Here is a 15,391-nt window from a genome sequence, read left to right on the forward strand (position 1 = left end):
CTATAGGGTCTCTATGAGTTGGAATCGACTCGATGGCACACAACAATAGCTGTATTCCCACACTCATTTGTTCCTACATTTGCACCTTTGTTAACGTCAGATTTGCAAAAAGGTCTTCTCAGGATCCTACTGCCCACCTCCCACTCAACCAGCAACCCATCTCTGTATGCAGTTTTCTTCTGAGCTATCAATGACGTGGGCAGAGACTGCATGGTGCACTTGGGGCTGGGACATTAGTTCAGCATGGCTAGAGCATGGAAAGACTGGTCAGAGACGAATCTGGAGAGTGAAGCAGGGGCCAGACGAGGAAGGGTCTTGAACCCACATAAAGAGGTTCAGAGATTATCCTAAAGGCAACAAGGAACCATAAGCAGGGATGGGGCTAAAATGGAAGACAGCGTTGGAATTCCATTTTAGAAAGATCACTCTAGCATGAAGAATGGATGATGGCGAAGTAAAAGTGGAAGCCGGGAGACCCTTTAGGGGGTAGCTGAAGAACCCCAGGTTAGAAGTTGTTATAGATTGAATTATGTCACCATAGAGTTTCCACAGGCGTGGCTGGTGGATTCAAACTGCCGACCTCTTGGTTAGCAGCCATAGCTCTTAACCCCTATGCCACCAGGGTTTCCAAGGTTAGTAGTTGTTACAGACTGAATCATGTCTCCCAAAAGGACATGTTGAAGTCTTAACCCCTGTACCTATGAACATGACCTTGTTTGGAAATAGGGTCTTTGAAGATGTTGTTGTGTGCCACTGAGTTGATTCCAGCTCCTAGGATTCCTACAGGACAGAGTAGAACTGCCCCAGAGGGTTTACTAGGCTGTAATCTTTACAGGAGCAGATTGCTGAGTGTTTTCTCCCCTGAAGTGAGTGATGTGTTCAAACTACCAACCTTTTTCAGTTAGCAGTTGAGCACTTAACCATTGCACCACCAGGGCTCCTTCTGAAGATGTTAAGATCCTTTAACATGAGGTCATACCAGAGTAGGGTGGGTCCTAATCTCATGTGAATGGTGTCCTTAGAGAAGAGAAGAGAGGACAGCCATGTGACATGAGGATGAGCTAGGCATCAGCTGTCAGCCAAGGAACACCTGGGGTTATCAGCAGCTCCAGACAAGAAAGGATCTTGAGATTAGTCTTCAGAGATTATGGCCTTGCCATTGTCTTGATTTTGGACTCTTAGCCTCCAGAAGTATGAGACAATAAGTTCCTTTTCACATAAGTCATCCAATTTGTGGTACTTTGGTCTGGCAGCCTTAAGACATGAATATACCAATGATGGAGCTGAGCTAAGAAGTGGCCATGAGAATGGAAAGGAGTAGACCCACGTAGGACACTCAGGTGAAGAAGGACATGAGGGTGAGGGAGAGAGAAAGCACAGTCAAGGATGACTTTGAGCTGTTGGGTTTATATAACAGGGTGGCTGTGGGGCCTTCACTGAAAGAGGGACCACAGGAGGAAGAGCAGGTTTGGGTGGGGAAAATGACAAGTAGTTAAATTTTAGATATGTTGAGTTTTCTGTTTCTGTGGGACACCCAGAGTCCCTGAGTGGTGAAAAGGTTAACACACTCAGCTGCTAACATAAAGGTTGAAGGTTCAAGTCCACGCAGAGGCACCTTGGAAGAAAGACCTGGGGATCTACTTTTGAAAAACCAGCTATTGAAAACCCTATGGAACACAGTTCTACTCTGACACACATGGAGTGACACACACTCTGACCCCATGAGTTGGGGTCAACTTGATGGCAACTGATACTGGTTGCTGGGACATCTGAGGAAGGCATCTATTAGGCAGTTGAACACATGGGTCTGGAACTCAAGGGAAACATCTTGGGTAGAGATAGAGACACAGTCTTCAACATGAAAATAGTCATCAAAGCCATGGAGGCCCATGGGATGGCAAGGAGGCTGGGTATCAAAGAGTGACAGAATAGGAAGTAAACATTTAAGGGGAAGGACAGAAGACGATGGGCCAAGTAAGAGGTCAAGAAAGAGGGGCCAGCCAGGAAGGGGCTGCTCAAGAGCATATCACACCATGGTAGAAGCCAAGAGAAGAATACATTTAATGGAGAGATGGCTAACATGTCCAATGCTGCTGGATGCCATGTGAGAAATTAGCAACCAACAGCTTCACGGAGGTGGTGCGGTGGAGAGCAGATGGCAGTGGTCAAGGAGTAAAAGGGAGGTGAGGAAGCAGAGAGAGGATGTAAAGCCAACTCATTCGAGGAAACTCGGCATCAGTCAGTGGGAGCTATCCCAAGTAGTCAAATCCCTGGGAGGGGAAGTACATCCCTAGAAAGAAGGTGTGCTGGTAAGAAAACTAAGGGTCAACCCCTGAGCAACACCTGTGCTTAAAGGATGAGTGGAGGAAGAAAGGTGGAAGAGAAAGAGAGAGAGATCTGCAGGCTGGGGCAGGGAAGAGGCCAAGGTTAGCAAACCCTGAATCAAATCTTAGAGACTTGGCTATTAAGAGGTGATCAGGTGACCCTGAGAAAGGCAGTCTTGGTGGTGTGTCAAGGATTGAATTGTGTCCCCCCAAAATGTGTGTTAACTTGGCTAGGTCATGATTCCCAGTATTGTGTGATTGTCCACTATTTTGTGATCTGATGTGATTTTTCTATGTGTTGTAAATCTTACCTCTATGATGTTAACGAGGCAATCTTAGAAGCAGTTATGTTAATGAGACAGGATTCAATCTATAAGATTAGGTTGTATCTTGAGTCGATCTCTTTTAAGATATAAAAAAGAGAAGCAAGCTGAGGGACAGGAAGACTTCATGCCACCAAGGATAAAGAATCAGGAAGGGAGCACATCCTTCGGACCAGAGGTTCCTGCACTGAGAAGCTCCTAGATCAGGGGAAAACTGATGATAAGGACCTTCCCCCAGAGCTGACAGAGAGAGAAAGCCTTCCCCTGGGGCTGGCACCCTGAATTCAGACTTCTAGCCTCCCAGACTGTGGGAGAATAAATTTCTCTTGTTAAAGCCACCCACTTGTAGTGTTTGTGTTATAACAGCACTAGATTACTAAGACATGGAGTGATGAGGATGGGAGCCAAACTCAGCCGACTGGGTGAGTGAAAGGGAAGAAGGTGGGGATAAAACAAAGCGAGGACAGAGAGAGTCAGAGACCACAGAGATAGAAAGGAGAGAGCTGCTGGGGGCCAGGAACGTGATTACAAGACTGGAGGCAAGGTACATTGATGGAGTGAAGACCCCAAAGATAGAGGGTCAAGATATAGAGCCCAGATGGTGGGATTGGCCTTAGTTAGAGGGAGAGTTCAAAGCCTGCGGTCAGGGGCAAGGAGCTGAGAGAGCTGAGCTCTGAGAGGGGTTTGGGGCTTTGGAAGGGACAGAGGGGCTTAGTGATGGGCAAGGGTCAGGGAGGGACACCCAGTTCAGTGAGCAAAGGGAGAGAATCCAAAAAGTCTTGTCAGCTTAGCAAGGCAATGGGCGGGCAGTGAGAGGATGGAAAGCCAGAGGGAATGGGGGACTCTGTGCGTGGGGCTCAACAATGGGGACGCGGCCTTGAATAGAGGGTCCAAGGGAGAGATGGTGGGTGTTTGGTAGGTGCATAAAGACTCGAAGGGAAAAATAGAGGTTTGTTCATTCCATCGACATTTACTGCACACCTTGCATGTGCCCAGAACTGCTAGAAGTTGTGGATAAGAAGGTATAGCCACAAAGGCCATCTAGAGATGAGGAAGCAGCGCTGGTCAATGGAGTGATGGAGGGCACTCCCAGACCCAGCAGGAGGAACAGCCGGTGCAAAGGCTCTGAGGCACGAAGCATCCTGGAGAGTCTACATGTCATGGATTGAATTGTGTCCCCCAAAAGTATCTGTCAACTTAGCTGGGCCATGAGTCCCAGTATTGTGTGATTGTCCACCATTTTATGGGATTTCCCTGTGTGTTGTAAATCCTATCACTATGAGGAAATGAGATGGAATAGTGGCAGTTATATGAGATATATGAGATTAGATACTGTCTTAAGCCAATCTCTTTGAGATACAAAAGAGAGAAGCGAGCAGAGATAGACAGAAGGACCTCATGCCACCAAGAAAGCAGTACCGGGAACAGAGCACATCTTTTAGACCCAGGGTCCCTGCACAGAGAAGCTCCTAGCCCTGGGGAAAATTGATGAGAAGGCTGACAGAGAAAGCCTTCCCCTGGAGCCAATGTCCTGAATTTGGACTTTTGGCCTACTTTACTGTGAAGAAATAAATTTCTCTTTGTTAAAGCCATCCACTTGTGGTATTTCTGTTATAGTAGCACTGGATAACTAAGACACCACAGAATGGAAAGATAGGGCTTTGTCTACTGGTGAGAAAAGAGCCACCAAAGGGCTCTAAGCAGGGGAGTGACATGACCTGACTGACAGTTAAGAAAGCTCATTTGGGCCGCTGTGCTGAGGACGAGAGGCAGATGTGTGGGACAGGCAGCCTTGTAGGAGGGAGATGGGACCTCCTTCTCAACTTCTTCACAGAACTCCTCACCCTGCTCTGCCCTTCCCACCTCCCACTGCTCCCAAGCACTCTGCTTCCCTAACTCCAGCCCACTCCACTAAGCCAGGAAGACGGGCTGTGCTCTCAATTCCTCTATCCCACCTTCATCCTCAGGGGCCTCACTTCTCCTATATCCCCAACTTCCTAATCTCCAGGGATCTTTCCGAGTGTCATATCCTTGCCTAAAATCCATCAGTGGCTTCCTGTCACCTACAGAATTAAGACTCAGCTCCTCTGCCTGCCCTAAAAGGCTTCCATGAGCTGATCCTACCAGTATTAACCCCCACTGTCCCCAAGCAAGATCAAACTATTATTGTTTCTCTGGGAACTATTTCACACTTCTGTGCCTTTGGTTAAGCTGGTCCTTCTGCCTGAAAATTCTCCGCCTCCTTCTGAGCCTGGTTAACTCCTTTAAGCCTCTGAATAAAAGCTGCCTCCTCCATGAACCCTTCCCTGATCTCGCCTCCCTGCAAAGCCTGCACGGAGTGTTTTCAGGGTTTCAACACCTTCAGTGCTCGAATCCATCATGGTAGACATCACCTCATACCTGTAAATACGTCTTTTTCTCTCACTAGAAAGAGCTTCAGAGGGCAGAGCCCATCTTATTTTTGACTAGGAGACCAGTGAGGGGGTGAAGCTCCACAAGAGGGAGAGGGCTCTACCAGCATGTAGGGGAGAGGATGTGGTGAGACAGGTTCAGGGAGGTGGGGTGTGTGGACAGAGCTCACTGAGCTTTCATAAGGTGTGGGGAGTGGTACTGGATATGGAATGGAGGGGTTGGATTAGGCCAGGTCAGTGGGGAGGTGTCAAGAAATTTTCCATGACCCAAAGGAGTGATAACCTTGTTTTGGGTGGTAGTAACTAGCCTCAGAGAGACTAGATTTGGTCAGAGACCTGAGTTTAGTTGTCAGGACAGGCGACAGTGAAAAGGGGCCTTACTAAGGCTATGGACCCTCCCAGGAGATGTATCTCTTCTCCTGGCTTCCTGGTGACCCGGGTAGTCTCCTGTATGTTCAACAAGCCCTGGGCATGCCCCTGGGAAGATCCAGGGTTCTCTAACTCAACGATGAGATTGGTTTGTTGTTAGCTGCTGTCGAGTTGGCCCTTGACTCACAATGACCCTATAAACAACGGAACAAAATGGTCCGGTTGCAGAGCGAACGGTTATGATTTTTGGAAGTAGATTTCCAGACCTTTCTTCTAGTCTGTCTTAGTCTGGAAGCTCTGCTGAAACCTGTTCGTCAAGCAGCACACAAGCCTCCCCTGACAGATGGGTGGTGGTTGTACATGAGGTCCATTGGCTGGGAACTGAACCCGGGTCTCCCACATGGAAGGCAAGAACCACCACTGGTGCCCCCTGAGCTTAGTATAGACCTTCGGTTTTTCTCTCCTGGGCCATAATAGCCTTTTTACTGGTCTTTTTGCCTCCTGCCACCAACCCCTGTGACCAGGCCATGCCACTGGCCTGATTAAAACCTCTTAGTGGCTCCTGGATCCCACACATCAAGTCAGGTCAAGTCCAGATCCCTCAGCCTAGCAAGTATAGAGAGCTTGATGACCTCTACCATCTGCTTTAATTTCCCCAACGCCTTTTCCTCAGCCCCGGCAGCTTTCATTACTCTAGGCTCATGTCTCTTGTTTTAGCAGCAGAATGCTGCTTTTCAAAAGAAAAGATCACCAATATATAAAGCAGCTGCTCCATTTAAAGCCCAGGGCTCCCCAGAATTTGGTTAATCAATAATTTTTCCAGCAACTCCTAACTATAGTCCATTTGCTGAACGAACATTCCCACGGCTTTGGATGCACTATTCCCTCTGCCTGGAATACCCTCCTCCTTCTACCTTGCTAGGAGATCACTCACTCATCCTTCAAAACACAACTCAGAAGTCACCCCCTCTGGGCTTGCACAGGCCCTCAGGTTCCTCCTGCCGCCACGTTCATCACATTAGACTGAAATTGTCTCTTTCCCCCCTTGGCCACAGGCTCCCCAAGATTCATCTCTGGGATCCAGGGCCAGGCTCTGTAGGTTCTCAGTGACCCAAGGAATGAGTGAGGGCTCAGGGGTCAGAGAGAACTGTAAGGGTGGTCAGTGCCGGAGGGGATGGAGGCTCCAGATGGAGGGTGGGGGCAGTGAGGAGGGCAAGATAGGGGGCCTCGGCTTCTGGAGGAGTCAGAGCTTGGTGAAGGTGTGGGGAAAGGACTGAGTGGGGGAGCCCAGAGACCAGACAGGAGAAAGGTCTCTGTAAGGAGATGGAAGACTCAATGGCGGGATAGGGAGGGGGCAAGAACTCAGCAAGGGGTGGGAACTAGGTGGGCAAAGGTGTTCCTGAAGGCTTAGTGAGCAGGGTGGGGCATGGTGAATGAAGAGGGAGCTCAGATGGGGGCGATCCTCAATGAGCACAGGAGGACACCTTGCTGGGTTCGTAACTCATAGCTAAAGAGATGTTCTTCCAATTTGCTCTATAAACTTTCACCTAAAGCACAATAAGAATGCAATAAAGAGATGTTCTTTGCTCAACTTCTTCTCCCCCTCCATGCAGGGAGCCCATCACTCAGCTGTTTCTGAGCTGAGAACTAGTCCAGGGCTCAGGTCAGAACTCTGTTGGTGGCTTCTGGGACCCTACAGACATGTAGCTGTTGGATGTTGGGCAGAGCCTACAGGTTGAGGCCCACATACCCAGCAAGCCCACCTCTGCCCTGCCCAGTCCTTCGCATGGTTGGGGGTCGGGGGAGGCCAGAGCAGCCAGCACAGGTGGCTCCATCTTCTTTCTTCCCTTCACTGCTCCACAGAAAACCCTGGAGCAAAATGGTTCATACTCTCTTTATATAACAACAATACACATCCCTGGGTCTATACAGAGTTTGGTATTTTACAAAGGGTTTTAATAGACAGAAAGAGAGAGCAAGCGGTTGGGAGCAAGATTGGGCACGCACAAGCTCTAGTGGTGCAATGGTTAAGCACTCGGCTACAAACCCTAAGGTCGGTGGTTTGAACCCAGCAGCCACTCCACAGGAGAAAAGACCTGGCAATCTGCTCCTGCAAAGACTACAGCCTAGGAAAGCCTATGGGGCAGTTCTACTGTCATACAGGGTTGCTAGGAGCTGGAGTCAACTCAACAGCACACAACAACTTACATATATATGTCTCTTACCTGATGTAAGCCTTACTATATTCCTATACAGTTATACTTTCAGCTTTATGATTATGCTTCTTGTGATTATTATTTAATAAATATGGCCTACCAGCATTTTTTTTTTTTTTTTTTACCAGCATATACTTCATCCCTCCCTGAGCCTCGATCCCTTTTGGACCTTCACTGCACCCCTAACTCTTTGCTCACACCACACCCTCAAATCTCAAAGTGCATCTGCTGCTGACATGCTCGTAGTTTATGTGCTGCCCAGGCTGTTGGATGTGACCGTATCAAAAGTGGGCGCGTCCAAGGTGCTGTGTCAGGTTGGCTACTTCGGTGGCCTTGCTGGAACCAGGCCCTTTCTGATGGCTAGCCTCATACTTTGTTTTTTGCATAACAGACTTGAACCCAGGTCCTCTGACCCCTGGGTTAGGTGTATGTGTGGCTCTGCACATGTGAGTGTGAGTGAGTGTGACCACAAGTGTGTGTCACGTGAGTGCTGAGCGGATCCCCTCAGTATCTCTCCCATTCTCTCATCTCAGAAATAGAGAAGACTGATTAAAAACTGCTATAACCGCATCTGGCTCATGGAGTCCAAAATACTGGCCACAGCAGATGAGATGGGACGAAAATCAAGGCCTTGCTGCTAATTAAACCTAACCGTCTCTAATTGTTTGTTAAGCCAGGGATTTTCAGCTTCACCAATTCTCTGAGCTTCTCTCTGGCCTGAGTTCTGGCTTTGACCGCTCCAGTGGGGACTCAACCAAAACCTACTGCCTTTCAATGTTACCCGTAGGCCTTGGTCCAGAGGGAAAGGCCTAAAAAGTGAAGCAAGAGGTAGTTCAGCCAGACTTAAGGCAGAACTTCCTGCCCGCGGAAGTGATATCTCTTTACAGGGGATGCTGAGAGAGACAAAGCTTGGGGAACTAGAGCCTTGAGTTTGTAGCCCAGGCCCCCAGCCCACTCCCCAGCCAGCCACTCACTGCACTGGCCTAGTTTCACCTTACGACAGTGGGCTGGGAGACTCATCACTGGAGCCATCGAGCACAGGCCAGAGGGCCTTATGTCAGGAGTGCCTAGGTTGGGATTTTGTGAGGGACAGGGATTGGGGTGGGAACAGGTTAATCTTGAACTCTGTCAAGCTCTGTTTTCAAGGAAACTGGGCTCACAGGAATTAGGAGACCTGGGTTCTAATATTGGCTGTGTGTCCTGAGCCTTATTTCTTCCCTCTTTCTTTGCCCCAGTTTCCTCATCTGTACAATGACAGGATTTAATTTTTTTTTTTTAAGCTGTGAGAACCCTTTCTTCCATGTCATCACATGCAAGCTCATTACTGAAAGCAGGTAAAACAAAGCTGCTCTGGTTTAAGGCTGGAAGGCCAACCCCCGCCCCCACTGCAGCTCCCTGGATCTCACTGGACATCATTTCCATAGCACAGGATGGAGGGTCCTGAGGCCGCCCTGCTCCACTGTTCCTGCCGTATGATCTGAGCAGTGAAGTCTTGCTGCCCCCTGCCCAGCCATGCAGAGTTCCCAGCCCAGGGGTCCAGGGCTGTACTTGAGCCACCCCTAAAGGAAGCAGCCCTGGCCACCCTCCGCTGACAGTGAAGGGGAAACCGGGCATGCTGGGCACGGGGCACCGGGTTGCAAGCATTGCCATGGACACCACACAATACTGGTATTATGTCAAAGGGCACAGTCCACAACTGGATCCTCACAAGAGAGGGGTTAATCTAGAAAGCAGAGAGTCTACAAAGGGGATAACAGACAAAGTGAGTAATATCAGCAAGTCAATCCACAAACCAGTACATCCATTGAGTCATCTATAAAACTAAGAGACAAAGTAGAAATCTGAAGCTGGTCATCACGGAATAAGACTAAAAGGCACTCAGGTCCCCAGGCAGCCCCCTCCCACCCCCAAGGTCAGCAGCAGTCCAGCCCCACCCCGTTACTCACTCCGCCTCTGCCTCTTCCCCTTGATCCCCCGGCTCCCAGCGCTGAGATGCATCCAGCTCAGAACCAGGGCCACCACACACAGCCCAAGCCGCATAGTCACTTGCCAGCTCCGGGCCCCTGGGAGGAGGGGTGGTCTCTGGTGGGTGGACAGCGCAGGGCTCTCGCACTAACACCTCCGGGGCTGGGTCAGCAGCAGGAGGCCCAGGTCTGGGCCCGATCCCAAATCCACCATAATCTCAGCTGGGGACAGATGGGGTGTGGGGAGCCCAGTTCTCCATCAGCCCATAGGGAGGTCTGGAGAGCTTTCTTCAAAGACACCTCAGGGTGTCACATGGGAGAATGCCTTGTCACTTCAGCAGCCACCACTCCAAAAACTAACCTGTGGGGGGAATAGAGAGAAGGATCAATGCTGCAGTGCTATGGGGTCCCCCCAATCTATGCTTCCTGCCCTCCCCTTGTGGCCCCCCTCCCCCGAAAGTGTGTGAACTCAGTGTCTGGACATTACAAGTTACGCCCCTGGCACCCCTGCAGAAAGAAATGTGCTCCTTTTCCTCTTTTGCACAATTTTCTAAGCTGAGACTGGGAGCCAGCCACCTGACCAGATCCATGTGGTGAACACTCAAACCAAAACTTGTGGATCACTGGTGAATTCTCAATAATGGGAGCCTGCTGGGCCCACCCCCATATAACCTCGGCCAGTTCTGACTGGAAGTCCTTCTTTAAGTCTACTCTACAGGCCTCATGCTGCAGTAAAATTCTCTCTCTTCAAGAGGAGCTTTCTCTGGCCTTCTCTGAGTGATCACCCAGCCTTCTCTTCTCAGTACTGAGTCACCCCTGCGCCTTTCACCTGTCCTGGAGCTACAGCAGTGGTCCCTGGTAAGCTGGCAGACTCTGCGTGGCTCTCTGGACTTGGCAAGAGGAAAGGAAGTAAGGCTTCCCCTGACCACAGAAACTCTGACACAGCAGGCTTGGCGGGCCGGGCTTTTGTCAGAGGATAAAAGAGGCAGCGATGCCCGCCCTGGCCAGAGACACAGAGAATGAGGATAATCCCATAGCCCAGCGAGAGCCAGGTCTCTGGACCCGCTGGCCAGCCAGGATGATGGGCACAGCAGGAGCGGGTCCCTCCCCCAATGAGATGTGTCTGGGAAGTTGGACGCCTGAGCCTTGGAGCCCAACCTGGGAGTTGGGATGAAGACCCCGTTTTACACTCATCCAAACTCACCAGGCCACATACTCATGATCTGACGCCTCCAATGCGGTCCCAGCAGAGGCTTCCCACACATCAACCCACATGCTTTTACAACACACCCCCAAGCCCACACAGGACAGGAGACCTCCCCACGGGGAAACAGTTAGCCTCCAGGTCTGTAGCACGGGAACCTACACCTATAGGAAAGCATCCACGGGCTGTGTGATTTTGGACACGTCATTTAACCTCTCTGAGCCTCAGTGTCCTCACCTATAAAATGGGGATAAATATGCCAAATTCCACAGGATTGCTCTGAGTCATATACGCTCTGGCTTACAAAGAAGAAATCTAAAATGCTGGAATTGGGGTGTCTCAACCCACCCCCATCCCAATCCTTTTCCCTCTAGGCTCCCCAGGGCCCAGCCCACCCCACCCCACCCCCCCTCTCAGCCTGGCCCCAGTCAAGCCCACCTGCAGGGGAGATAAATCATTATCCCACAGGGGAGTTCAGCACCTCCTCCTTGGCCTCTCCCACTGGCTTTGAAGGCCAGACACACTCAAGTGGTTAAGCTGCCTGTGAGAAGTGTTTACACGAGGCTGATGGATCCCACCTGGTTCTGCAGCCGGAGCCAGTGGAGATGCCCCCAGCCACCCCAAATGCCCCGTCAGCTGCCAACCCCCTACACACCCCTCCAGTACACCCTGCATGACCTGCCAAAGCTTCCCATCCTCCCCAGCCCCCAATACACACTTCCATCACCCACAAATTGTGGACATCCAGCCAAGTTTCTCAAACTGGGATCTTTGGCCCCAAGGATGTAGCCTCAGAGGTCTGTCTCGCATGGTGGTTAAGGGCATAAACTTCAGAGACAGACTGCCTGGCTTTGAACACTGGCTCTGCTAGTTATTAGCTGTATTTTCTATGACCAAGGCTTCATTTTGTGTCTACATTCCAATGGTCATCTAAAAGCAACATAAACATTTTCTGCAATCGTCTGATTACCAACCTTAATACTGAGAACTGTTACGCAATTTCCATATTTGCATTTATCTTTATGGTTGATTGCCTTGCCATCCAAGTGATCACTCAAAATGATAGGGTTTGCCTTTAAGTGCAGCGTTTCTCAAACTGAGGTTTGAGGAGCCCCTGGAAGGCACATTCTCAGGGTTCTGTTGAGTCCTTACATTTGACCAACACTGGAGAAGAAAACCCATCAAGCACATCTGGTGTCAAGTCCTGGGACTGTGAGATTTTGGTCTCACTGTGTGACCAGCCTCCCTGGGGCCCTTGGGGCAGAAAAGGTTTCCTATTCATTTTGCTCCCCTCGTGCCCATTGGGCATGGCGCCTGGCACATCAGGGTTAGTGCTCAGCAAATGTTAGCTTCCTTCCTTTCCCTCCCTCCCTCCCTCCCCCTCTAACCCCCTTCCCTCTCATCCTCCCCCCTGCTATTCTCCCGTTCTTAGCTTTCAGCACTGCCTACAGTCACCCAGTCCTTGCCAGCAAAGAGCTGACCCACTCCCACTTGAATCTCCATGGAACCACAAGCTCAGCTGGAAAAGGGGAAGGAGGATCCAGGTCTGAATGTCACTGGAGCCAATGGCACTGGCCTCCCTTACCCCTGGGATGAGAAGAGTTTCAAAGGCTTTTTAAAAAATACATAAGAGAACCAATCCTGAAAAGGAGCTAACGGTTTCTCTCTACTGGGGGGTACAAGCAACAAACCTGAGTGAAGCTGGATTCTGAAGTGGCAAACTGGAGGGCAAATGCCCCATCTAAAGGGCCTGATTGCTGACAGGCAGGAAAAAAATGGCTCATTACTGCCAGATCTTCTGATTTTTTAGGAAACAAAAGTTGAAAAATCAGAATTTTATGGTAAAGCTGATTTTAAATGCTGGACAGGTCTCTGACTAGGAATCCTAAGGTACCAAGCCCCAGAAGCCACAGGACCCTGCCTCAGAGGCTCCACCTCCCCCAGTTCCCCCCTACCCCCCACACACCCACATAAGGGCTAGGGCTGAGGGAGGGGATAGGAGCTGGTGCCTTCTTTTAAACAGTCTGCCTCATTCCTCTTGCTCCCTGTCTGATTTCCTTTGGGCCTTGGGCTCTATGGCACCAGGGCTCATTTTTGGAGGCCCAGGACTCTGCACAGAGTGGGGACTGGGAGGCACTGGCAGTGATCAAGGCCTCAGGCGTTGGTGGGGATGAGGAAGGGGTGAGAGATTCACATTCCTGTGGTGCCTCACACCACCTGCCAGGTGCTAAGCCCTCCTCTATTCCTCCAACTCTAGAAGGAAAGTAGAATCATCCTGCCTTACAGAGGGAGTAACCTGGCTGTGAGAGGGCCAAGATCTTGGGGTTACAGACCTAGTCAGTGGCCAGTGGGTTTGGTCCCCAGGACTGGGTGTCTGAAGGGTAGGGCAAGAAGCAGGGAGCTGGGGGATGTGGGGCCTGACTGGCCTTAGGGAAGGGACCCGTGGAGGTGGGGAAGGAGTTAGCAAAGAGACAGAGCTGGGAAGGGAGACCGAGGAGGAGGCCCCACGTGCTAGGTGGTCGGGGGAGGGGAAAACACACGGTGGGCGAGGGACACAGCTGGGGGTGAAGCTGAGGGCGGGGCCTCAGTCCCAGCAGCAGGCTGGAGTAGCTTTCACCTTCTGGCCCGCAACACTACCGGGATAAATTGGTATTCTGTCGAGGGCTGGGTAGGACCCAAAAATGTAAACCATCCCGATACATTCTCATTAGCCCTTCCCGGGACCGGCTACAGGCTGGAGTGTTTGGCCGCCGGGTTGGCGGGCGGGTAGGGGAAGAATTGCTGGGCGGGGGGCGGGATCAAGTATGCGCCCGCCTGACCTGTCGGGATTAGCTTGTCGGCCAGAGCCAAACCAGGTGCTCGGGCGCCCCCAACACCAAGGGCACTCCCCTTCGTCACCGCCCCGGAGCGCGCAAATTCTTCCCTCCCCACTATCCTGGAGGCCCAACAGGTGTCGGGGGAGGGGAGGCGGACCTGAATCCCCCTCCGGCTACCCTCCAAGATCCAACAGAGTCGCCCAGGTCACGAGAGGACCCCTAGCCCCAAGCACCCACAGCCAGAATCCGTCCTTGCCCTCTAAGATTAGTCTGGGAGCCCCGGGCGAGCACAGGGCCCACCTCTCCGCAACCAAGCCATACCATCCGTTCCGGAGCGCCCCAACCCGCGGGTCAGGGAGCCGCGCCACCTCGCAGCGCACCCTGGGCCGCAGCGCACGCCTCCTGCCACGTCGGACCCGGGCCCAGGCTGCGGGACTGGGGTGGGGGAACCAGGGGCCGTGGGTCTGCGGGGAATCCGAGGCTGTAGGACCAGTGATCAAGGGCTCCTGGAATGGGAGGAGGATGAATAGGGCTGGTGGGCTTGGGGAATTCAGAGCTGGGAGTGGGGACGATCGCCGGGGACTGCGAGGTTGGGGGACTCATGGCAGCAAAGGGGAGGGAGCTTGAGAGATGACGGGGGCAGCAGGACCTACAAGAGGGGGGCTCAGGAGGTGCCCTCTCCTGCCTTCGCTGACCGGAGAGCAGTCGGACTACCCTTCCTCTCTCTGTGTCCCCCTGCACCCAGCTCGGCCAAGCCTCGACGGGAGGGCCCAAGGCAGCCTAGGTCCCAGGAAAGGGGCGCTAGGAAGGAGAACAGGGCAGCTAAGAGGGGACTCACCTCTGTGCTGCCAGCCGCGGTGGGGGCAGGCCCGAGAGGGGCGAGGGCGCGGCCCGCTCACCCGCTTGCCGCACGACTGTTCTGGGCGCCCGGCTTGCCTGCGCTCCTCCCGCCGGTTCCCAAGTTGCTCAATCTGCGGGCGGCTCACGCCCTCCGGGGCCTGAGCCCCACCCGGCGTATGGGTCCTCTGGGGAGGCCGGGTCTGGCCCTCGCTCTCCGCAGCACGCGAGTCGCAGTGTCCGATTCTGGCGCTCCGGGCTGGGCTCTGCGCCCCGCTCTCCGTGCTCTCCGTCGCGCCTCCGCTGGGCCGGAGCTCGCGGCTGGGAGAGGGGCCAGTCCACTGCTCGCACGAGGGAGGGAATCCCCCCCTTTCCAGTCCCACCCCCGAGCCGGCCCCCCTTCCCGGGATCCGCAGCAAAAAACGGACTGGAGCACCGGGCCTGGGAGTCCGCAGCCCCCTCCCGCACTCCTGTGTCCGCAGCCCCGGCGTTGCGCTCTGAGCGCTGGGCCCGCCGAAGGTCAAGCCTTCTGGACGCTGGCGCAGGCCCTCTGCCCTACTCCCTGCACTCTGGGGGTTCGCTCCGCACATCTTGGGTCAGAACAGGGCTGGGGGCTCTCGCGAAGTCTCAGTTTCCCCGTCAGGAACCTGGAAAATGCCAAGGAACAGGCTCAGCAGGACCTTGTGGTCCTGGCCACGCCCTCCTCCCCTTCTGGGTCAAGTCTTCCTCGCATCTTCCCAGCTCTGAGGCTCTTAAGATTCTGAGCGCTCAGGTGAGGACAACGCCAGAGGCAGCTGGTGTAGGACAGTGACGAAGATTTTGGAATGAAACCTGGATTCAAATCCGTGCTCCATCACTTACCAGCTGTGTCGCCGTGCCTGAATTACTTAATCTCTCTGAACTTAAGGTTTCTCATCTGTTTTGAGG

General features: G+C 52.5%; 1 protein-coding gene across 3 annotated transcripts in view; it reads right to left on the minus strand.

Annotated features, from left to right (window-relative positions):
- RSPO1 (R-spondin 1) overlaps window positions 1-14,762 on the minus strand; it is a 30,416-nt gene extending 15,654 nt beyond the window's left edge. For 2 of the 3 annotated variants that reach the window (XM_064281742.1, XM_064281743.1), the window contains exons 1-2: window positions 14,466-14,762; window positions 9,590-9,968 (exon numbers count right to left, since the gene is read on the minus strand). In XM_064281742.1, coding sequence (XP_064137812.1) covers window positions 9,590-9,683 — 94 coding nt within the window. In that variant the 5' untranslated portion in view covers window positions 9,684-9,968; window positions 14,466-14,762. Of the gene's footprint in view, window positions 1-9,589; window positions 10,239-14,465 lie in introns of those variants that run through there. The other variant, XM_003415503.3, reaches the window with a different exon arrangement.
- Window positions 14,763-15,391: the final 629 nt, after the last annotated feature.

The sequence above is a fragment of the Loxodonta africana genome, chromosome 3 (genome assembly GCF_030014295.1).
Source record: "Loxodonta africana isolate mLoxAfr1 chromosome 3, mLoxAfr1.hap2, whole genome shotgun sequence".
NCBI classification, from domain to species: Eukaryota; Metazoa; Chordata; class Mammalia; order Proboscidea; family Elephantidae; genus Loxodonta; species Loxodonta africana.